General features: G+C 38.2%; 1 protein-coding gene across 9 annotated transcripts in view; it reads right to left on the bottom strand.

Moving 5' to 3' along the window:
- ATRNL1 (attractin like 1) overlaps nucleotides 1-23,020 on the bottom strand; it is an 810,133-nt gene that overhangs the window by 761,810 nt on the left and 25,303 nt on the right. For 8 of the 9 annotated variants that reach the window (XR_015155896.1, XR_015155897.1, XM_086379578.1 and 5 more), the window contains exons 2-4: nucleotides 12,308-12,391; nucleotides 11,101-11,214; nucleotides 839-967 (exon numbers count right to left, since the gene is read on the bottom strand). Coding sequence is in view for 6 of the 9 variants with exons in the window: in XM_086379578.1 (XP_086235704.1) it covers nucleotides 839-967; nucleotides 11,101-11,214; nucleotides 12,308-12,391 (327 nt within the window). In the remaining 3 variants the exon portion in view is untranslated. The other variant, XM_086379583.1, reaches the window with a different exon arrangement.

The raw sequence follows: 23,020 nt of genomic DNA, 5'->3' as shown, positions 1-23,020 counted from the left end.
ACTCTATAATAAATTGTTGATTCAAGGATATTTAGGATGTCTTATTCCTCATGAAAAATCCTCGGTTATCATTTTCTACATTACTGAAGAAAACAAACAAACAAAAAAATGTATCAAATTCTTCTGTGGTCATTCCTAATGAAAACAACCAAAAGAATCTCTGGCTAATTCACTTCACCCTTGGACTTCTATAAAAATTTGCACAGAGAGTTAGACATAAGAAACACTCAAGAAATATTATTTTTCTAATTTTAAAGAGACAGTGGTATGTAGCCACTTACCTTATCTCCTAAAAGCCTCAATTTTCTCATGTGTAAAATGGGGAAAATACTCACTTGACAGAACTGACGTGAAGAGAATTAAAGAATCTTATTGTATATACAGCATTCAGCACAGTTTCTGCAATAAGAAGGACTATGAAAATGTAGCTCTCTTCATTCTTCAGATTAGGTATAAAATACCTTGGAGCACAGAGGGGCAGATAACAGCTCTCTGCAATCCTGAACATTTGTGACTTAAAGTTACACTCAGTGTGTGTTTCTTTACTTAATCGTTTCCCGACGATTTTTTTAATTTTGTAATTAATTTTCAACCAAACCTAACTTGTTACCATGGTGCCTTGAAGCTTACAAATTATCCTAATACAAGCTTAGACAGGATTTGGGGGATCATATTATTAAAAATCTTATGTAACAGGAAGAGACGCTGTATATTTTGGAATTTAACACCCTAGCCGATTCCTGGTACATAAGACATTTATACAAAAAAACAATAAACTCTTTTATGTCAAATTATAAGAATCATTATTACAATACGAATTTAAAAAAAAAATACTTACGAGTAAAAAATGTTGAAACCAGTTAGATTATATGCAGCATCACTAAAAAAATGTAACAGTGCATAGCCAGATGTTGTAACAACTTCAGGCACAGTTTCATTTCCCCGTATTTCAGGAACTATCAAACCACTGTTAAGAGCAAAGTTGAACATTGTGTATATTAATGTACGTATGACTGTTAATCACATAAGACTTATTCAAAATATTCTTTTCACAATCATTAACTATCTATTATATATTACAATGCACAACAAGAAGAATAAATCTAAAATGAGTTCCCAGTCATTTCTCACCAATGAGCTCTACTGCTGCTGCTGACGACAGAAAACATCTACTCTCAGGCCACCATACTCCTTTCTCTCTTCTCAACACTAGACTGTAATTTCTGCCCTTTGCCCTGTTGTCCATTCTCTCATAAGACCACAGGGTGCTCTTTTACTTAAGTTCTATGTAAACCTCCATTTAAAGATACCTTGGGAAAGAACTGTTGTTGCTAAGCTGCTAAGTCATGTCTGACTCTTTGGAACCCCATGGACTGTAGCCCACCAGGCCCCCTGTCCATGGGATTTCCCAGGCAAGAATACTAGAGCAGGTTGCCATTTCCTTCTCCAGGGGATCTTTCCGATCCAGATATCAATCCGCATCTACTGCATTGTAAGGCAGATTTCTTCACCACTGAGCCACCTGGGAAGAACTAATACGGTTAAAATGTCCATTCTACCCAAAGCAATACTACCTTTATTTTCTTGGGCTCCAAAATCACTGCAGATGGTGACTGCAGCCATGAAGTTAAAAGGCGCTTGCTTGCTCCTTGGAAGAAAAGCTATGAGAAACCTAGATAGCATATTAAAAAGCAGAGACATTACTTTGTTAACAAAGATCAATCTGGTCAAAACTGGTTTTTTCAATAGTCGTGTATGGATGTGAGAGTTGGACCATAAAGAAAACTGGGTGCTGAAGAATTGATGCTTTTGAACTGTGGTGTGGAGAAGACTCTTGAGAGTCCCTTGGACTGCAAGAAGAGCCAACCAGTCTATCCTAAAGGAAATCAGTCCTGAATATTCATTGGAAGGACTGATGCTGAAGCTGAAACTCCCTCCAATACTTTGGCCACCTGATGCAAAGAACAGACTCATTGAAAAAGACCCTGATGCTGGGAAAGATTGAAGGCAGGAGAAGGGGACGACAAAGGATGAGACGGTTGGGTGGCATCACCAACTCAACAGACATGGGTTTGAGCAAACTCCAGGAGTTGGTGATGGACGGAGAAGCCTGGCGTGCTGCAGTCCATGGGGTCACAAAGAGTCAGACATGACTAAATGACTGAACTGAACTGAACACAAAGCAATCTACAGATTCAATGGAATCCTTAGCAAAACATCCATGACACTGTTCATGGAACTAGAACAAATAATCCTAAAATTTGTATGAAACCACAAAAGATCTTGAATAGCCAAAACAATCTTGATAGAAAAAAAAAAAAGAACAAAGCTGGAGGCATCCTGCTCCATGACTTTTGGCTATAATACAAAGATACAGGAATCAAAACAGAATAGTTTTAGCATAAAAAAGACAAAAAGATCAATGGAACAGAATAGAAAGCTCAGAAATAAACCCACACACTTATGGTCAATTAATCAATGTCAAAGGAGGCAAGAATATACAATGGAGAAAAGCTGGTCTCTTCAACAAGTACTGCTGGGAAAACTAGATGGTTATATGCAAAACAATGAGATTAGAACATGCCCTCACACCATACAAAAATAAACTCAAGATGGATTAAAGACCTAAATATAAGACCAGAAACCATACTACTCCTGGAAGAAAACATAGGCAGGATACCCTTTGACATAGTTGTAGGATTATTTGGGGGGATGTGCCCCCTCAGGAAAGGGAGACAAAAGCAAAAATAAACAAATGGGACCCAATCAAACTTAAAAGTTTTTGCACAGCAAAGGAAACCATCTGCAAAATAAAAAGACAACCTACTGAAAGGGAGAAGATATTTACAAATGATGTCTGATAAGGGGTTAATGTCCTAAATATAGAAAGAGCTCATAGAACTAAGTATCAAATTTTTTTTTAAAAGTTTTTTTTTACCTGATTGTGAAGACATGCATAGACATTTTTCCAAAGAAGACATACAGATGTACAACAGGCACATGAAAAGATGCTAAACATTACTAATCATTAGAGAAATGCAAATCAAAACCACAATGAACCACCACCTCACACCTGTCAGAATGGCTATCATCAAAAAGAGGACATAACAAATGTTAGAGAGGATGTGAAGAAAAGGGAACTCTCTTGTACTCTTCATGGGAACGTAAATTGATGCAGCCACTACGGAAAACAGTATAAAAGTTTCCCAAAAAATTAAAAACAGAATACTGTATGACCCAGCAATTCTACTCTGGGATATATCTAAAGAAAATGAAAACACTAATCCAAAATGGTATATGTATTCCAAAGTTCTTAGCAGCATTATTTCAAAGTCAAGATATGGAGGCAACCTAAGTGTCTACCAAGAAATGAATGGATAAAGAAGATGTGGCACGCACACACACACACACACACACAATGGAATATTACTTGGCCATAAAGAGAATGAAATTTTGCCATTTGCAACAACATGGATGAACCTGAAGGGTATTTTGCTTAGTGAAGTAACTCAGAGAAAGACAAATAAATGCTGTATGTTTTCACTTACATGTGAAATTTAAAAAAATAAATAAAACAAACAAATGAATAAAAGAAAACCGAAACAGACTCACAGACACAGGGAGCAAACCAATGGTTGCCAGTGGGGAGAGGGGTGGTGGAGGGAACAAGATAGGGGAAGAGGCTTAAGGGGTACAAAGTACTAGGTATACATAAATAAGATACAAGGACATAACATACAGCACAGAGAATATAGCCAATATTTGATAATAACTTTAAATGGAAGATAATCTATAAAAATATCAAATCACTATGTTGCATACCAGAAACTAGTATAATATTGTAAAGCAACTATACTTCAATTAGATAGATAAAATAAAACCACCTTGGTACTCTCTAACAAGTGACCTTATAGCGTTACTCTTCCCCACTGGTTGCAAATTCTCATGAAGCTAGACAGAACACTTCATCCGATCAGCTAAGTGATTACAATGATATTCCAGTTAAAGTTGCACATCTGCAATTCACTAACCTAGTTTTAGATTATCTTAACATACATACTTTTTATAATTCTTTAGCATTTTGCATACTCATGCAAATTACATCAATATATAATTATTCCAAAAGACAACAAACACAAAAGAAAATGAAGTTTGTTGGGGAAAAATATAACTGTGTAAAAGCAGGAGTTCTATATTAATAACTGGTATTTCTGCCTTTTTAAGCATTCTTGTTCACAGGGGAAAATTACATATCTTCATTTACTTATACCATACTATCCTCTCTAAATCTAAGAAAACATATAAGAAAAAAAAAGCTGCTAACAACAAATTACATTACTCAAAGTATCCGATTCCTTTAGACACTGTTAAACTTATGTTTAGGTACCAACAGGTACTGAAGTCCCTCATTCAGATTGTATTTGACAGAACAAAATGAAATATTATAGTCAAGTAATTTATTTTGTAAACACATTTTGAAAAGCAAACAAATTAAAAAGTAAACAACCCCTGATGTTTTAACAATTATTATAACATTTACTAGCTTCTGTTTGTGAAGGAACAAAAGATTTTAAAAGCAGACTGTCAACAGAATTAATTTCTGTAAGACCAGTTTTAGTTACACATATATAATTTTCACTGTAGTGAGATTACATCACATGAATACATTGCCAAAAATAATATTCCAGATCTTTTTAACAGATATGATTAAATGCTCTGAAACAGATGAAAAGAGCAGATTTGTTTGCTTGGCTGTTTGTTTGTGTTTTAAAAACAATAAATGAAAGAAGATTCCCACTTCCCACATAACATACCTATTTGGACCAACCAACCTTCTCACTGAAGTCAACTAGAAAAGGAACTGGCCTCACCATTTCTCCATACAGGCATTCACTAATTTCAAAGTTAGAGGTCAGGTTCAAAGGGCTAAGAAACTGGACTGTTTCACAGAGCTAGGAAACCACAGAGTAGAACACAGAACCCCCTCTGACCTGAGACCCCAAAGACTAGGAGTAAAAGTGAACCCATAAAACACAGGACCTTCAGAAACGACAGCGTGGCTGTGAATCACCTCAACACCTGATTTAGAATCCAGCTGGCTGTGAATTTCTAGTGTCCCCGGCATTCTCCGGGAATACAACAAATTCCTAGGCCTCAAATTATTATTACTAATGATTTTACAATCAAGGTGTCCGGCACATGATTGTCCAGCACACAATAAAAAAAATAACACATCTCCATTCCAATCCATCTCCATATTATAAAATGGAGAATTATATATAGTTCTATCTTGCCTACAGAATAAAGTCAATTTCTTTAGTGTGGTAAGAAGAAAGCAATGTTACAGTGATCTGCTGCTGCTGCTGCTTCTAAGTCACTTCAGTCGTGTCTGACTCTGTGCGACCCCATGGACAGCAGCCCACTAGGCTGCTCTGTCCCTGGGATTCTCCAGGCAAGAATACTGGAGTGGGTTGCCTTCTCCAATGCATGAAAGTGAAAAGTGAAAGTGAAGTCGCTTAGTTGTGCCTGATTCTTAGCGACCCCATGGACTGCAGCCTACCAGGCTCCTTCATCCATGGGATTCTCCAGGCAAGAGTACTGGAGTGGGGTGCCATTGCCTTCTTCAGTTACAGTGATCAAGGGACAATAATACCAGACTTATATTCTGATTCCACTGCTTACAAGTTAAGCAACTCTGAGCCACTCACAGAATCTCTCTGTGCCTCAATTCTCCATTTACAAAATAGCAATAATACCTACCTGAAAGGTTACTGTGAGGGGTCAATGACTTGATGTATATATAAAGGACTTGATGTATATATAAATGCTACCTGGCACATGAGCATGCAGGAGATGCTACTGATTACCATTTATAGAGTACTCGGGCTCCCACCTATCCCTTCATATTTCCTATGATCAAGCTACTCATCACTACTTACTACTGTCCCAAAATATAATGTTCTTTAGGGTGTATATGCCACTATGAACAAAGCTAGTGGAGGTGGAATTCCAGTTGAGCTATTTCAAATCCTAAAAGATGATGCTGTGAAAGTGCTGCACTCAGTAGGCCAGCAAATTTGGAAAACTCAGCAGTGGCCATAGGACTGGAAAAGGTCAGTTTTCATTCCAATCCCAAAGAAAAGCAATGCCAAAGAATGTTCAAACTACCGCACAGTTGCATTCATCTCACACGCTAGCAAAGTAACGCTCAAAATCCTCCAAGCCAGGCTTCAACAGTATGTGAACCGTAAACTTCCATAGGTTCAAGCTGGATTTAAAAAACGCAGAGGAACCAGAGATCAAGTTGCCAACATCCATTGGGTCAATGAAAAAGCAAGAGTTCCAGAAAAACACCTACTTTTGCTTTATTGATTAGGCCAAAGCCTTTGACTGTGTGAATCACAACAAATTGTGGAAAATTCTTAAAAAGATGGGAATACCAGACCACCTGACCTGCCTTCTGAGAAATCTGTATGCAGGTCAAGAAGCAACAGCTAGAACTGGACATGGAACAACAGACTGGTCCCAAATCAAGAAACCAGTATGTCAATGCTGATTATTGTCACCCTGCTTATTTAACTTATATGCAGAGTACATCATGCGAAATGCTGGGCTGGATGAAGCACAAGCTGGAATCAAGGTTGCCAGGAGAAATATCAATAACCTCAGATACGCAAATACACCACCCTTATGGCAGAAAGCGAAGAACAACTTAGGAGCCTCTTGATGAAAGTGAAAGAGAAGAGTGAAAAAGTTGGCTTAAAACTCAACATTCAAAAACTAAGATTGTGGCATCTGGTCGCATCACTTCATGACAAACAGATGGGTAAACAATGGAAACAGTGAGAGACTATTTTGGGGGGCTCCAAAATCACTGCAGATGGTGACTGCAACTATGAAGTTAAAAGACACTTGCTCCTTGGAAGAAAAGCTATGACAAACCTAGATAGCATATTAAAAAGCAGAGACATTACTTTGCCAACAAAGGTCCATCTAGTCAAAGCTATGGTTTTTTCAGTAGCCACGTATGGATGTGAGAATTGGACTATCAAGAGAGCTGAGTGCAGAAGAATTGATGCTTTTGAACTGTGGTGTTGGAGAAGACTCTTGAGAGTCCCTTGGACTGCAAGGAAATCCAACCAGTCCATCCTAAAGGAAATCAGTCCTGAGTGTTCACTGGAAGGACTGATGCTGAAGCTGAAACTGCAATACTTTGGCCACCTGATGCAAAGAACTGACTCATTTGAAAAGACCTTGATGCTGGAAAAGATTAAAGGCAGGTGGAGAAGGGGACCACACAGGATGAGATGGTTGGATGGCATCAGCAACTCGATGCACGTGAGTTTGAATAAGCTCCAGGAATTGGTGATGGACAGGGAAGTCTGCCATGCTGCAGTCCATGGGGTCACAAAGAGTCGGACACAACTAAGCAACAGGACTGACCTGAACTGTGTTTTTCTCCATCTAGGATGTCCTATCTAATCCCCACACTTTGTATTCACTCTTCTACTGACAATGAAAGACACCATGAAAAATTAGCTACTTCTGAAATCATATAGCACTCTTTTCAGAATCTGATTACAACACTTGTTACATGTAAACAGTCTGTTTACATGTCACTCTCAGGGCACATCCACTGTGTGGTGATACAGCCTCCAAAACCTTGCCATTTCCCAACTGACAAGAATGTCTCTATTATTTACTGTGGGCTCACAGTTTATGCTAGAGGTGACTCAGGATAGGAGCTGCCCACAACAGAAAGACCAACCAAGTGACTGATTAAAGTCCTGGAGCTCTAAGCCACAAGAAATTCACCTGACTTCCAGAGTCAGAATGGGGGTGGAGACTGAGTTTGACCATGTGGTCAATGAGTCAATCAATCATACGAAACACAATTCCCAATTAACTCTATACACCTAAAACTCAGGAGAGCATCCTAATACACACTGATACATTGGGAGGATAACATCTGTCCTAGGGACACAGAGTGCTTCCCTGGTGGCTCAGCTGGTAAAGAATCCACCTGCAAGGTAGGAGACTCCAGTTAAGATTCCTGGGTCGGAAACTTCCCCTGAAGAAGGTACAGGTTGCCTAACTCCAGTATTCTTGGGCTTCTCTGGTCGTTCAGATAGTAAAGAATCCGTCTGCAATGTAGGAGACCTGGGTTCAATCCCTGAGTTGGGAAGATCCCCTTGAGGAGGAAATGGCAACCCATTCCAGTGATCTTGCCTGGAGAATCCCATGGACAGAGAAGCCTGGTAGGCTACAACCCATGGGGTCACAAAGAGCCAGACACAACTGAATGACCAAGCACACATAAGGACACAGAAGCTTTGTCTGTGATGCCCCCAGATCTCACCCTATGTGTCTCATTTGACTGGTCCTGATTTTTATAATTTGGAATAAAACTATAATCATAAGTACAGTGCTTTCCTGAGTTCTGTGAGTTATCTAGTTAATGACTGAACCTGAGAGGGTTACGGCACCTCTCAACTTGTAACCAGCTGGTCCAGAAGTGCAGGTGGCCTGGGCACCCCTGAACTTACAGCTGGTGCCTGAAGTGAGGGCAGTTTTGGGGAGGGCTGTGCACTTAACCTGTGAAGTCTGACCCAGCTTCAGGTAGCTGTGTCTGCAGTAACCTGTACCTTACTCCTTACTGCATCCTCCAGGCTTATGGTAGTCTCTGGAACTGGGTAGGTTATCAAACGTTTATTGAACAATAAATACTCATACAACTCATTCTTAGTAAAGTAAAGTACAAACAGTATAAGCTTTAAGTCCTAATCCTGGCTCTACCATCTATCAGAAGTCAGACTTGATTTTTCTGGGGCTCAATTCTCTCAACAATAAATGGGGTTAACAGCACTTCTACAGTGTCCTTATGAGGACGTGATGACATTTATACTGCCTGATACAGTGCTGAGGATCAAGTGGATATTTAATAAACATGAACTTTCTATCTCCCTCAGGATAGCTAACAGAAACACTTGCTAATGAAAAGTCACTGGTTCCACCTTCACGGTCATACTAAATCCCATCCTGCTAATTATCTAACAAAAGTTTCCTTTAGTATCAAAGAAATGGTTGGTAAGAGCATTAATGAATCACTGTTAATTAACAGAAAGTCATCACAGCTACTAGAAACACAAATAAAAAGCCACACATCTAAATGATGGGCAGCAAATGTAGACCAAGCTAGAGAAATGAAAAGTTATATCTAAATTGCAACAAATAAATGTATGAACCTAGGATCTTATCTAACTATCGAAATGTAATTATTCACAAAGCTCTGCTCCATTTTCCATCTACTATTCTTAGATGAAGGGTTACTCAAGAATACCCTTTATATAACTTTCAAACAACTCAAAAATTAAGTTCTATAAGTATCTTGAGCAATCGCAATGTCAGAGTGTGTCTAAGGTCCGAAGGAGTCACTTTAAAACAATCATTCCAAAATACAATTCCTTGGTTGTCCAAAAAAATAATAATTTACATTCCTGTTAAAACAGGATAATGACAACATAAATAGTAAAAAGAAAAGTAAAATAAAAAGTTAAAGGGAACAGTAAGCTTTTACCCATATATAAATTTTTAACAATGACAGAACATATCAAAGATACTGGGGTAGGGCATCCTTAGTGGCTCAGTGGTAAAGAATCTGCCTGCCAATGCAGGAGACTTGGGTTCGATGCCTAGTCCAGGAAGATCCCACATGCCCTGGGGCAACGAAGCACAGGCGCCACAACTACTGAGTCTGTGCTTGAGAGCCCAGGAACCGAAAGTACTGAGCCATGAGCTGCAGCTGCTAAAGCCTGTACACCCAAGAGCCCACGCTCTGCAACATGAGAAGGCACCACAATGAGAAGCCCATGTACACAAACAGAGAGCAGCTTCACAGCAGTGAAGACCCAGCACAGACAAAAGAATCAATCAATAAAATTATTTTTTTTTAAAAAAGAGATACTGTGTAAACAACAGAAGTAAGGAATAGTGTAATGAATAACTCAACAATCATGCTAGTTAAACTGTACACAAAACCTATACTATATGCTCAAAATTTTTTCTAATATGTTTTCTTCTGTTCATAAAACATTTCATAATAATGTACATACACACATAAAAAAGATTTTTAAACTGATCCTGAAAATGCTGTGATTTAAAAATTTTTAAATTAAATCTGACCATCTGACTAACAATAATATATTTTGAAGCAACCAAAATTTCCAAACTATGAGAATACAAACGCCTCTATTAAACCACTACATAAAATATAATGTAATCTTTTTTTACAGAATTTAAAATTTATAATTTCTCTAAAATTAAAAAAACTATAAAATACATGTCTATTCCCAGAGAAGGAAATGGCAACTCACTCCAGTATTCTTGCCTGGAAAATTCCATGGACAGAGGAGCCTGGCAGGCTACAGTCCATGGGGTCACAAAAAGACAAGACGGAGCAACTGAACACACACACTATAAAATTGTGTGCTCATATATACATATATAATCATGTTATAAATTTAAACTAACACAGTATGTCAATTATATCTCAATAAAGCCAGAAAAAATAAATTTTAATTTTCTTAAAAAAAAAAACACATCCATTAATTTTTTTGTCAGTTAGAACTCACATTAACCTATGCATATAGGCAGTTTTGAAAACATACACAAAGTTAAAAAAAAAAAAAAAAAACACAAAAACATGACCCAACTATGCACTGTTGACAAGAAACTTATAATGTTTATAATGATATAGTTGAAAGTAAAAGGGTAAAAATACATACTATACAAACATTAATTAAAAACATTAAAAAATAAAAATATGAACTATGTATAGCAAGAATAAAGGATATTTATAAGTAAATCTATATTTCTGAGATAGTACTTATTTATCTTTGTTATATCAATGTTTACATTATTATACATACACCTAAGTTGACATAGTATCAACAGTCTTATACCAGCTTTGAAATTTAACCACCAATGTCTATGCTAAATTTATTTTTGAAGTACAGATGAGTATATATTTAAAATTAATAAACTATACAGTTACTTTTCTACAACTGACTATAAGTTCACCAATTAAACAAAACTACTCACCTAAGTACAGCTATTAAAGGTGCATATATTGAATCTCCATCATAAACATACATATGATCCCAGCTACATTCTGTAGCAAAATGATTGAATCTTAATCTTAACACTGCATTTGGACTGAAAAAAATTAAAATATTTAAAAATTAATATGTAATATGTAAAGCATGATCTGAAGAAATCTTACAATATTTTATTAAAAATCTATTTACAGAAACTTAGCTATAAATCCCTAAGTCATCAGTATAAAAGATTGATAAGCAGTCATATGCAATTTGTAAAAAGACATACAACTTCAAAATCTATTAACCAGCCATAGGCATGCATCATCCTTTTCTAAAAATTTAATCGACAGGAAATGTTCTATGTCTTAATTAAGGTAGAGATACATAAACTGTAAACTTCATTGAAACTTTATTGACATGTACACTTAATATATATTCAAATTGTACTTAACTAAAGTTGATTTTTAAATTCAGCACTGAAGACTATTCGTATTTCTATCAACCTTTTACTACAGGTACTAATAAGGTCTTCAAATTTAATCAAAACATCTCAGTATAATACACTGCCATTTGTTAACAAATAAAGGAGACCATAGGTTCACAGGGAATTAATGACTCTGAAGTTTAAAAAAGCTTTTAAAGTAACAACAACAAATACCCAGTTTTCCAGACTCTTTAAAAATCATAAAACAGTAAAAAAATAACTAATATCAATTCATCTATGATTCATTCATATGTTTAAATAGATAAATTCAGTCACAATCCTAATTATTGAAAAATGCCTCTAAAACGACAATTAACTGTTTTACAAAATGTTCTTTTTTTAATACCCTTAGAACTAAAATGATGAACAGTATGAACAAATGGCATAATTCAGCATGGAATATTTTATACTTTCTATGGAGTCTTCAAATTCTAAAACAAGCTATTTAAAATAAGCCAAAAATGCATACTTTATTTAATGCCATAGTGACAGAACTTAAAAATAAAATATATGCAAAAATTAAACTATTGTCACAAGGGTACTGTAATTTATAGTAAACACGATATCTAAAATTTATAAATCCCATTTTAAAATATAATGAATGTTTTCCAACAATAAGCAACAGAATATGTAACTTTGAAGCTGTTATACCTTTATAATGTTTTATATTGCTAAGCATTTATCACTGCAGAATAAATTAATTTAACCCAAATTGTATACTTACTAGCCTTCAATTAGCCATGTACATTTAGTTTTATATTTATAGTTAATTGGACCATCTGTTAAATATCCAGAAGGTTCTGTTAACCTAGAAAACAAAATCACAAAAATGAATACCTATAATAGCATAAAACATTTAAAGACACTAATCCAAGCTTCCAAAAAGGAGAACTTGTTTACAACTTAAGAAAATTTTCAAATTGCCATTTATCTCTCTAAATCTCAAAAAAACTTGTTTTTTTAATTTCTTTAAGTTTTTATATGATTGTTGCATTTTACAAACTGGAGAAACACACTGAAAGACTGACATTATACAGATGGGTTCCATGCTGATGCAAAATGAATTCAGTAATACTTCCTCTGCACAAAAATTAGATGGAGGCAAAAGAAAGATCAAATGCATTTGAAAGATGCAGATCCATGGACCAGAGAAATAGTATATGTACCTAGCGCTTTGGGGGGAGGTTACACTGTTAGCTCTATTTGTTTTCATGCAGCAGGATTGCAAAGTAGATATCACCAGACTTTACTGAATTCAGCTACCTGTTTTTATATCATTTTCTTTTGCCTACTTTCTACCTAGTCCAAGAACTCAATTTTAAAAATAGGGTAAATCAAGGGGTTTTTAATTATCCTCTATTTTAAACACAAAAAAGAAAAAGATAATTAGAAAAGCTTCAGATTTTCAGACTTTTAAAATATTTAAAGAATAACCCAGTTCTACTTCATGTTGTTCTTAGCTCCAGTCCATTTATTTTATAAAGAAAAGACAATGTTTTAAATAATTAAGACATCTTTCCATTTAGCCTTTATACATTTATATAGGCACACACATACACACAGGCTTCCCACGTGGCGCTAGTGGTAAAGAACTCTCCTGCCAGTGCAGGAGACGTAAGAGACACAGATTTGATTCCTGGGTAGGCAAGATCCCCTGGAGGAAGGCATGGCAACCCACTCTAGTATTCTTGCCTTGAGAATCCCATGGACAGAGGAGCCTGGCGGGCTACAGTCCACAGGGTGGCAAAGAGTTGGACATGACTAAATCGACTTAGCTCGCACACACACATACACAGAAACACACCCTGGGGCTTATCGGTCTTTATACATTCACATATAGATACACACACATATATATACATGTACACAAAGATATCAGGGTCATTATCTAGTTTAAGGCAATATTAAATTCTCCTTATAGCAGTGAGTATTAAAAACATTAGGGGGGAAAAAAGCTTCATTTACCTAAACCAGCATTGACATAAAGATCAATTAATATAAATGTTACTTATAAATCTTTCAGAATCCCTGAAAATTACTTTGGGCAAAAAAAGGGGCTAATTCATGCTTGGAAAACTCCAGGGTTCTCAAATTAATCTAACACTAAATTTCCTACATATCAGGTGTTACTGTAAGCACACAGTGCTGCTGCTGCTGCTAAGTCACTTCAGTCATGTCCGACTCTGTGCGACCCCATAGACGGCAGCCCACCAGGCTCCTCCCTCCCTGGGATTCTCCAGGCAAGAACACTGGAGTGGGTTGCCATTTCCCTCTCCAATGCATGAAAGTGAAAAGTGAAAATGAAGTCGCTCAGTCGTGTCCGACTCCTAGCGACCCCATGGAATGCAGCCTACTAGGCTCCTCGGTCCATGGGACTTTTCAGGCAAGAGTACTGGAGTGGGGTGCCATTGACTTCTCCGAAGCACACAATTTTACCTCACTTAAAAATCTCAAAAACTCCACGAGATAGTAAACATTATTAATCCCATACTACAGATAAGAAAACTGAAGTACATTTTTAACAACAGGTTAAATAACTTGTCCTGATTTGTCACTTCCAATAATAGCTCCAGATGAAGTAATTCAAACAAACTTCCACTGAAGATAACTGAAAAAGTTAAAAGAACAATTTTTAAATCTTATAAGTAACAGAATGGTTAAGATCTACTAAGCCAAGATCCAGAAGTTGCAAATTCTTTAAGAACTGGGCATCCAGAGTGACTTTTGCTATGGAGAATTTCATCTATTTATTAGAGACTGCCAAAAGGCAGAGAGTGCTTTTTGCAGCCTCAAGGAGGGAGGGGGACAAAAGTTGGAGGCAATAACCTACAAAAGTAGGGGCTCGAATAAACAGCATGGCACTCTGATCTAGGACATGATGATTTGCTAGAAGGGTGAAGATGAACCAGAAACAAAACCTGCATGGACTGCAAGCCAGCTACAAGTCATCGGGATGGCAGAAAACTCCGAGACCTACCGCCGGCTTAAGGTGAGACTAGAACTACTATTTGGAGAAGGAAATGGCAATGCATTTCAATATTCTTGCCTGGAAAACCCTGTGGACAGAGGAGCCTGGTGGGCTATAGGCCACAGTGTATTAGGCCAAGTCTCCTAACAGAAGATACAAAAACATTCTGTATAAAAAGATAACATGATCCCAGTCCTCAACTTATTCCCAGCAGTAATTTTTCAAATAAGATGTCTACTATAAGCATTTCATGGGAATCTAACAGAAATATATTGTAAGGTTATTTTCATCATAAAGATCTCATCAACTTTGCCCCCAAAGCAACTACTTGACTTGTTTGGTGTTTTCCATTTTCATATAAATCTTATATATACAGCTAGTGTACCCAAGGACACCAGTAAAAGCAGTTAGATAAGTGTACCCAAGGAAAGATGAAAGGTACATGAGAATTTACATCCTGTTTTAAATGTATCTAGTGTATATTTCTTGTCTCCAAACAAGTTCATGTTTGTTCTTTTACTTATTCTTAAGTGAAGTTGTAGACTGTTAGGCCCATTTTATAAATAAAATTGTCACTTGTTAGGTCAGCAGCCGGAGAAGGCAATGACACCCCATTCCAGTACTCTTGCCTGGAAAATCCCATGGATGGAGGGGCCTGGTCGGCTGCAGTCCATGGGTCGCTAGGAGTCAGACACGACTGAGCGACTTCACTTTCACTTTTCACTTCCATGCATTGGAGGAGGAAATGGCAACCCACTCCAGTGTTCTTGCCTGGAGAATCCCAGGGACAGGGGAGCCTGGTAGGCTGCCGTCTATGGGGTCGCACAGAGTCGGACACGACTGAAGTGACTTAGCAGCAGCAGCAGCATAATCAAAGATAATCAGGTATATGAAGATAGAAGACAACAAAATAACAACCAACAGAATAGCTTCAGAAAGAGATCTGAAGAATTCCCAATATGTGGAGATTATCAGATGTGCCCTACACAATAAACATGATTTACTAAGTTCAAAAAGACAACAGACAAGATTTAAAATTTTGGCAGCTAATTGAAGCCATAAAAAGTAACAGTATGATCGAAAAATAATGGAAATTCTAATTATGAAAACTATATTAATCAAAATTAAGAATCTGATGGACAGTTTTAACAACACATTGTTGATGTTATTGCTATTATTGTTGCTGTTCAGTCATCCAGTCATGTCCAACTGTTTGTGACCCCATGGACTGCAGCATGCCAGGCCTTCCTGTCCCTCACCATCTCCTGGAGCTTGCCCAAGTTCATGTTCATTGCATTAAACATATTAAACACAGCTGAAATAGGATGAGCAATCTAGAAGACAGGTCCATAAGAAAATATCCAGACTACAGCAGGATGATTGAGGCTTCAACCCATTGAGTGTGAGTCACTCCAACAAGCAAAACTCCAAGAAGATGAAATCCTAGCCAAGGACAGGAGAAATATGGAATGGGGAATGGAAGAACAAAATCATATACATCAATTATGGTCTTTTAACACATTAAATAACACATTAAACCCAGATAACCATGAGGGTGTGATCACTCACCTAGAGCCAGACATCCTGGAATGGGAAGTCAAGTGGGCCTTAGGAAGCAGCACTACGAACAAAGCTAGTGGAGGTCATAGAATTCGAGTTGAACTATTTCAAATCCTAAAAGATGATGCTATGAAAGTGCTGCACTCAACAGGGCAGCAAATTTGGAAAACTCAGCAGTGGCCACAGGACTGGAAAAGGTCAGTTTTCATTCCAACTCCAAAGAAAGGCAATGCCAAAGAATGCTCAAACTACTGCACAATGGCACTCATCTCACACACTACCAAAGTAATGCTGAAAATTCTCCAAGCTAGGCTTCAACAGTACATGAATCGTAAACTTCCAGATGTTCAAGCTGGATTTTAAAAAGGCAGAGGAATCAGAAATCAAATTGCCAACATCTGTTGGATCACAGAAAAAGCAAGAGAGTTCCAGAAAAACATCTACTTCTGCTTTATTGACTATGCCAAAGTCTTTGACTATGTGGATCACAACAAACTGTGTAAAATTCTTGAAGAGAAAAGAATATCAGACCACCTGCCCTGCGTCCTGAGAAATCTGTATGCAGGTAAAGAAGCAACAGTTAGAACTGGACATGGAACAACAGACTGGTTCCAAATTGGGAAAGGAGTACGTCAAGGCTGTATATTGTCACCCTGCTTATTTAACTTATATGCAGAGTACATCATGTGAAATGCTGGGCTGGATGAAGCACAAGCTGGAATCAAGACTGCTGGGAAAAATATTAATAACCTCAGATATGCAGATGACATCTCCCTTATGGCAGAAAATGAAGAAGAACTAAACATGTTCTTGATGAAAGTAAAAGAGGAGAGTGAAAAGGCTGGCTTAAAGCTCAACATTCAGAAAACTAAGATCATGGCATCTGGTCCCATCACTTCATGGCAAATAGATGGGGAAATAATGGAAACAGTGAGAGACTTTATTTGGGGGGACTCCAAAATCACTCCACATGGTGAAAGCAGCCATGAAATTAAAAGGCGCTTGCTCCTTGGAAGAAAAGCTATGACCAACCTAGACTGCATGTTAAAAAGCAGAGACATTACTTTACCAACGAAAGTCCGTCTAGTCAAAGCTATGGGTTTTCCAGTAGTCATGTATGGATGTGAGAGTTGGACCATAAAGAAAGCTGAGTGCTGAAGAATTGATGCTTTTGAACTATGGTGTTGAAGAAGACTCTTGAGAGTCCCTTGGACTGCAAAGAGATGGAACCATCCTAAAGGTTCGATCCTAAAGGTTTCCATCCTAAAGGAAATCAGTCCTGAATATTCACTGGAAGGACTGACGCTGAAGCTGAAACTCTCTCCAATACTTCGGCCACCTGATGTGAAGAAGTGACTCACTGAAACAGACCCTGATGCTGGGAAAGACTGAAGGCAGGAGGAGAAAGGGATGACAGATGATGAGATGGTTGGATGGCATCACTGACTCTATGGACATGAGTTTGAGCAAGTTCCAGAAGTTGGTGATGGACAGGAAAGCCTGGCATGCTGCAGTCCATGGGGTCACAAAGAGTCAGACATGACTAAGTGACTGAACTGAATTGAACACATTAAGTATCCTAACAGCTTTGAATAGTGTCTATTTGATACACACACCCCCACATCTTCTCTCTCCTCCACATTTTTATTTACAAGTTGCTGTAAGTTAACTTTACAATTTAGACTTTAGTTAATGTGTGCTTATGACTGAATATGAAGAGCAAGTAATACAACCAGTGATGGATACAATGACTCTGGAAACTGTTTCCTTGTTTTGGACAAAAGATGAGAACTTCTTCACTTAGAAAAAGTATATATTCTTAGGTAGAAACACAGCTTTGTTGGTTGTTGGGGACTTCATATGTGTTTAGAAGGATGCATACAGAAGAAGCTAATTAAAGGGCAGACTGTATCAGTTATCCATTGACTCCCACTTCAAAATTTTGCCTACTCTGTGAAAATGGATCTAGGCCCTTTGAACAATTTTTTTTTCCAGATGGCAGGATACTAAGCCTGCAGGCTTTCTCAACAGAGCACACTGGAGACTGCAGAAGGAAAGAGATCTGCCTCCTAGGTTCCAATGTACTCACACAAGCTCCTGCACCTTGCTGGCTTCTGGAGCACTAGGCTCCTACAGTGCCTGATGGCCACCAGCACCCAGCCACCAACAGGACCCCCAGCACTTCCCCTCAGCTAGTTCTGCAGAGGAGTACCTCCAGGGAGACACCATTCCGTGAACAGCTTTCCCCAGCATCCTGTAAGTAACCACAGCAAGGCACAAAGGGCAAATGGCAAGCAAATTTCACAGGTAGAGCTTCCAGCGACTTTTCAGCCAAACAATAAGCCAAGTTTCCTCTCCCAAAAAGGTCTGGATCTCAGGCCAGGTTCCAAGGACTCTCACTTACGTGCTCTATCTCAGACATAACGTGGTAGGCACTGATCCTTGTATCTAGTATTTCCATATCCTGCAGAGTTCTCTTTATTTCTTAGAAAAGACCCTGATGCTGGGAAAGATTGAGGGCAAGAGGAGAAGGGGATGACAGAGGATGAGATGGTTGGATGGCATCATAGACTCAATGGACATGAGTTTGAGCAAACTCCAAGAGACAGTGAAGGACAAAGAAGCCTGGTGTGCTGCAGTTCATGGGATCGCAAAGAATCAGACACGACTGAGTCACTGAACAACAACAGCAGCCAACTTCTCATTGCTCCAATTCATGTTAGAGTCTATAATCCTTTACATTAAGTTTTTTCTACTAAAATGACTCTGTGATTCTCTTTCCTGATTGGACCCAAGTTAGTTAAGTGTTAGTTGCTCAGTCATGTCTGACTCTTTGCAACCCATGGACTGAAGCCCTCCAGGCGCCTCTGTCCATGGGATTCTCCAGGCAAGAACACTGGAGTGGGTTGCCATTTCCTTCTCCAATGCATGAAACTTAAAAGTGAAAGTGAAGTCACTCAGTCATATCCAACTCCTAGCAACCACATGGATTGCAGCCTACCAGGCTCCTCCATCCTTGTGGTTTTCCAGGCAAGAGTACTGGAGTGGGTTGCCATTGCCTTCTCCCCCAAATATACTGCATGTACTCAATTTTGGTTTTAGAAACCAAAAAATTCATGTGACTTGCTTTACTGCAACATTGGCTTTATTGTGGTGGTCTGGAACAGAGCCCACAATATCTCTGAGGTATGCCTATACTTCGGAGAAGGCAATGGCAACCCACTCCAGTACTCTTGCCTGGAAAATCCCATAGATGGAGGAGCCTGGTGGGCTACAGTCCACGGGGTCATGAAGAGTCAGACACGACTGAGCGACTTCATTTTCACTTTCATGCACTGGAGAAGGAAATGGCAACCCACTCCAGAGTTCTTGCCTGGAGAATCCCAGGGACGGCGGAGCCTGGTGGGCTGCTGTCTATGGGGTTGCACAGAGTCGGACACGACTGACGTGACTTAGCAGCAGCAGCAGCATGCCTATACTTGTTCTTAAGTCACAAGTAACAGCAGAAATGATTAAATCAATGACAGCTGGCTATAGGAACCATGCATTCAAAAGCCATGTAATTACTGGCAGCCCTATATATATATATATATATATATAGTGACCAAAAATAAATGAATTTAAAATCCCCAAACATTTGGCAGTTAAACAGACTAGTAAGTCTGAAGAACAATTACAAAAAAAAAAAAATGTAATTGTTAATACTAAAACCACATCATACCAAAATTTATAAGATGAAGCTCAACCACTGTTCAGAAAGAAATTTATAGCTCTAAACATATATATTAAAAATTTCAAAATCAGTTATTTTGACTTGGGAATTTGGGAAGCCACATGCATGCTCAGGGAGACTTTTCTTATACTTCAAGCTCAGAAAAATACCTGAAAAGACTCTACACTTCCACCTCTGGCTGATTTTTAGACTCAGAGCAAGAAGGAAGTGAAGGCTAAGGCAGGGTCATAAACCACCTGGCCAAGCACTGCAGAAGTGTCCAAACAGAGTTCATCTGCACACAGTAAGAGAGTTCTTTATTTTTTCTTGATGTCAGACACTTGAGGAAATCTATGTCAAAACACTAGCTTACCATAAACTAAGGAACAGTGACTTTAGAAACCATACATAACAAAGAATACAGTCATTACAAAAAATAGTTTAGAAAAGTCATTGAACAAAAATACACATCTACAACCACGTAAAACAAACCCTGAAAGGGGGGAAGAACTCAATTTCTAGAGTTATCACGTTAAAATAATCCAATGCCCAGGCTCAACATAAATCACGAAGCATATAAAGAAACACGAAAGTTTAGCCATTCACAGGAGAAATTAACAGATACTGTCCTTGAGCAAACACAGAAACTGTATTTGTTAGACAAACACTTTAAATCAAGTATTCTAAATATACTCAAAAAATGCTAAAGGAAATCAAGACAAACAGCTCCTGAAACAGGAAAATGATGTCTTGACAGAGAATATCAATAAATATTTAGAAATTTTACCATCACAACTTCAAAGTCATATATTATTTCCATTATCTCAAAAATCAAGTGAATAAAAGAGGAAATTCTCTATAAAAATTTCCTCTGGATTTAAACAAGGCTTAGATCCATCAGTGGGGTCCATTAAGAAATCCTTCTCCATAGTTTCTGATAGTGTAACAAACCCTTAAAATAAAAATATTGTTACAATTTAACTGCAAAAATCCCAAACTGGGGCTGAACCTAATGATACAAATTATCAGACATAAATTACGCCTGTTTGATAACAGTTTAGAGCCTCAGAGAGTCAATTTTAGAGGAATCTTAATTTGTTCCATGACCCTACACAGCCGCTTTTTCCATTTTTTCTCTAATGGAAGAGAAGTATAACATATTCAAAAAATACCTTAATAGTCAAGAAATATGCAGCTCTTTTATCAATAGTAAGAAAATAAACCTGGAAGTTTAAGAACAGACAACTTTGCAACTGCTGTTTTTGTTGTTGCTATTCAGTCATTAAGCCATGTCCGACTCTTTGCAACCCCATGGACTATAGCATCCCAGGCTCCTCGGTCCTCCACTGTCTCCCAGAGTTTGCTCAAATTCATGTCCATTGAGTCAGTGACACTATCTAACCATTTCATCCTCTGCTGCCTTCTTCTCCTTTTACCTTCAATCCTCCCTAGCATCAGGGTCTTTTTCAATGAGTCAGCTCTTCAAGTCAGGTGGCCAAAGTATTGGAGCTTCAGCTTTAGCAACAGTCCTTTGCAACTATTATCTACAGTATAATCTATCTTCTGCAAAGAGTTGGACACGACTTAGCAAGAAAGCATGCATGCACTCTAACTTCTTAGTTAGGAATATCGCTCCTGAACTGCATATGAGGAAATCTACTGCTTCTTGGGACTTCTTTCCCCAAAACCTCTCGATTTCTCTATCACCCACTCACTCAAACTAACCCAGTCCTGTGCTATGTTCGGAAACTTCTTCCCCTTAGTTTAAAATATATTCCCCCTCCTCTAAAGAAACACATACTGTAGGAGTTACCACTATAACCCTTACCTACCACCCATAAAAGGTCACGCAAAAGAACTGTTATATTCCCCCACCTCAGCTGCACAACAAGAGCACATGAAACCTACCTACTCTGTCCCATCCTCTTCATCTTCAGAGGCACAATTACACAGACTTAAGAGAAAACGCTACTCACCTGAAATTCTTCTCTACCTTCATCCCCATCCCTAACAAAAGTACCTACCAAGAGCTTATCTTCACCTCTACTTACTGCAAAGAGGTTTCCTTTTTGCCGTTTTCACTCTATTAGAAATAAGTGGGGTGCTGACACAAACCAAGACAAAAGGGATGGAAAATCCTTTCTTATCATCAAGAGTTAGGAGAAAAGGGGGGAAAACTCCTACCACTTCCACAATATGAAGGAGCTCCTGATCTCTTCTCCAGCTGAAAGAATCTTCACCTTTATGCCACTTGAACAAAGCACTCCCATTACACACTTTGGACATCTTCACAACCTGGAACTGTTCTTCTAAAATTCAGAAGTCTTGCGCTCCAAGGTCATACTCTGACCACAAACACCTAGTTTCCAACCTATTTCTTCACCTCTTACTCTTAACGTCTATACATTCCAGATGGGTTGAGATTTTTAAAAATTAGGTAGCATACACTACAGGACCAAAGGTCCATAGCACAGACATTATTTTTCTGACAAAGGTCCATCTAGTCAAAGCTATGTTTTCTCCAGTAGTCATGTATGGATATGAGAGTTGGACCATAAAGAAAGCTGAGTGCCAAAGAATTGATGCTTTTGAACTGTGGTGTTGGAAAAGACTCTTGAGAGTCCCTTGAACTGAAAGATCAAACAGTTAATCCTGAAGGAAGTCAATCCTGAATACTCACTGGAAGGACTGATGCTAAAGCAGAAGCTCCAATACTTTGGCCACCTGATGTGAAGACCTGACTCATTAGAAAAGACCCTGATGCTGGGAAAGACTGAAGGCAGGAGGAGAAGGGGATGACAGAGGATGAGATGGTTGGATGGCATCACTGACTCAATGGACATGAGTTTGAGCAAGCTCCAGGAGATGAAGGACAGCGAAGCCTGGTGTACTGCAGTCCATGGTGTCGCAGAGTAGGATATGACAGAGTGACTGAACAACAGTTCAGCTACATAAAAGGTAAAATATGCTGCTTCTGTTTCTCATGTTGTTTCTACAATGCATTCTAAGTTTTAAGCAATTAACTTCTCTCTTAATTTGTAGCAACTGTGTTCTTGAATTGAGAACCATATTGACATGGTTAATCTAGATCAGGGCTCCATAAACCTGTAGCCTATTGTGTGTTTGTGTAAATGAAGTTTTATTGGAACACAGCTACACCCATTTGTTTACATATATCTAAGACTGCTTACATGTTA

Source organism: Bos grunniens, chromosome 26, assembly GCF_055505025.1.
Source record: "Bos grunniens cultivar Pamir isolate PY7600 chromosome 26, Bosgru_T2T1.0, whole genome shotgun sequence".
Classification (NCBI taxonomy): domain Eukaryota; kingdom Metazoa; phylum Chordata; class Mammalia; order Artiodactyla; family Bovidae; genus Bos; species Bos grunniens.
This window is presented reverse-complemented; position numbering and strand designations above follow the sequence as displayed.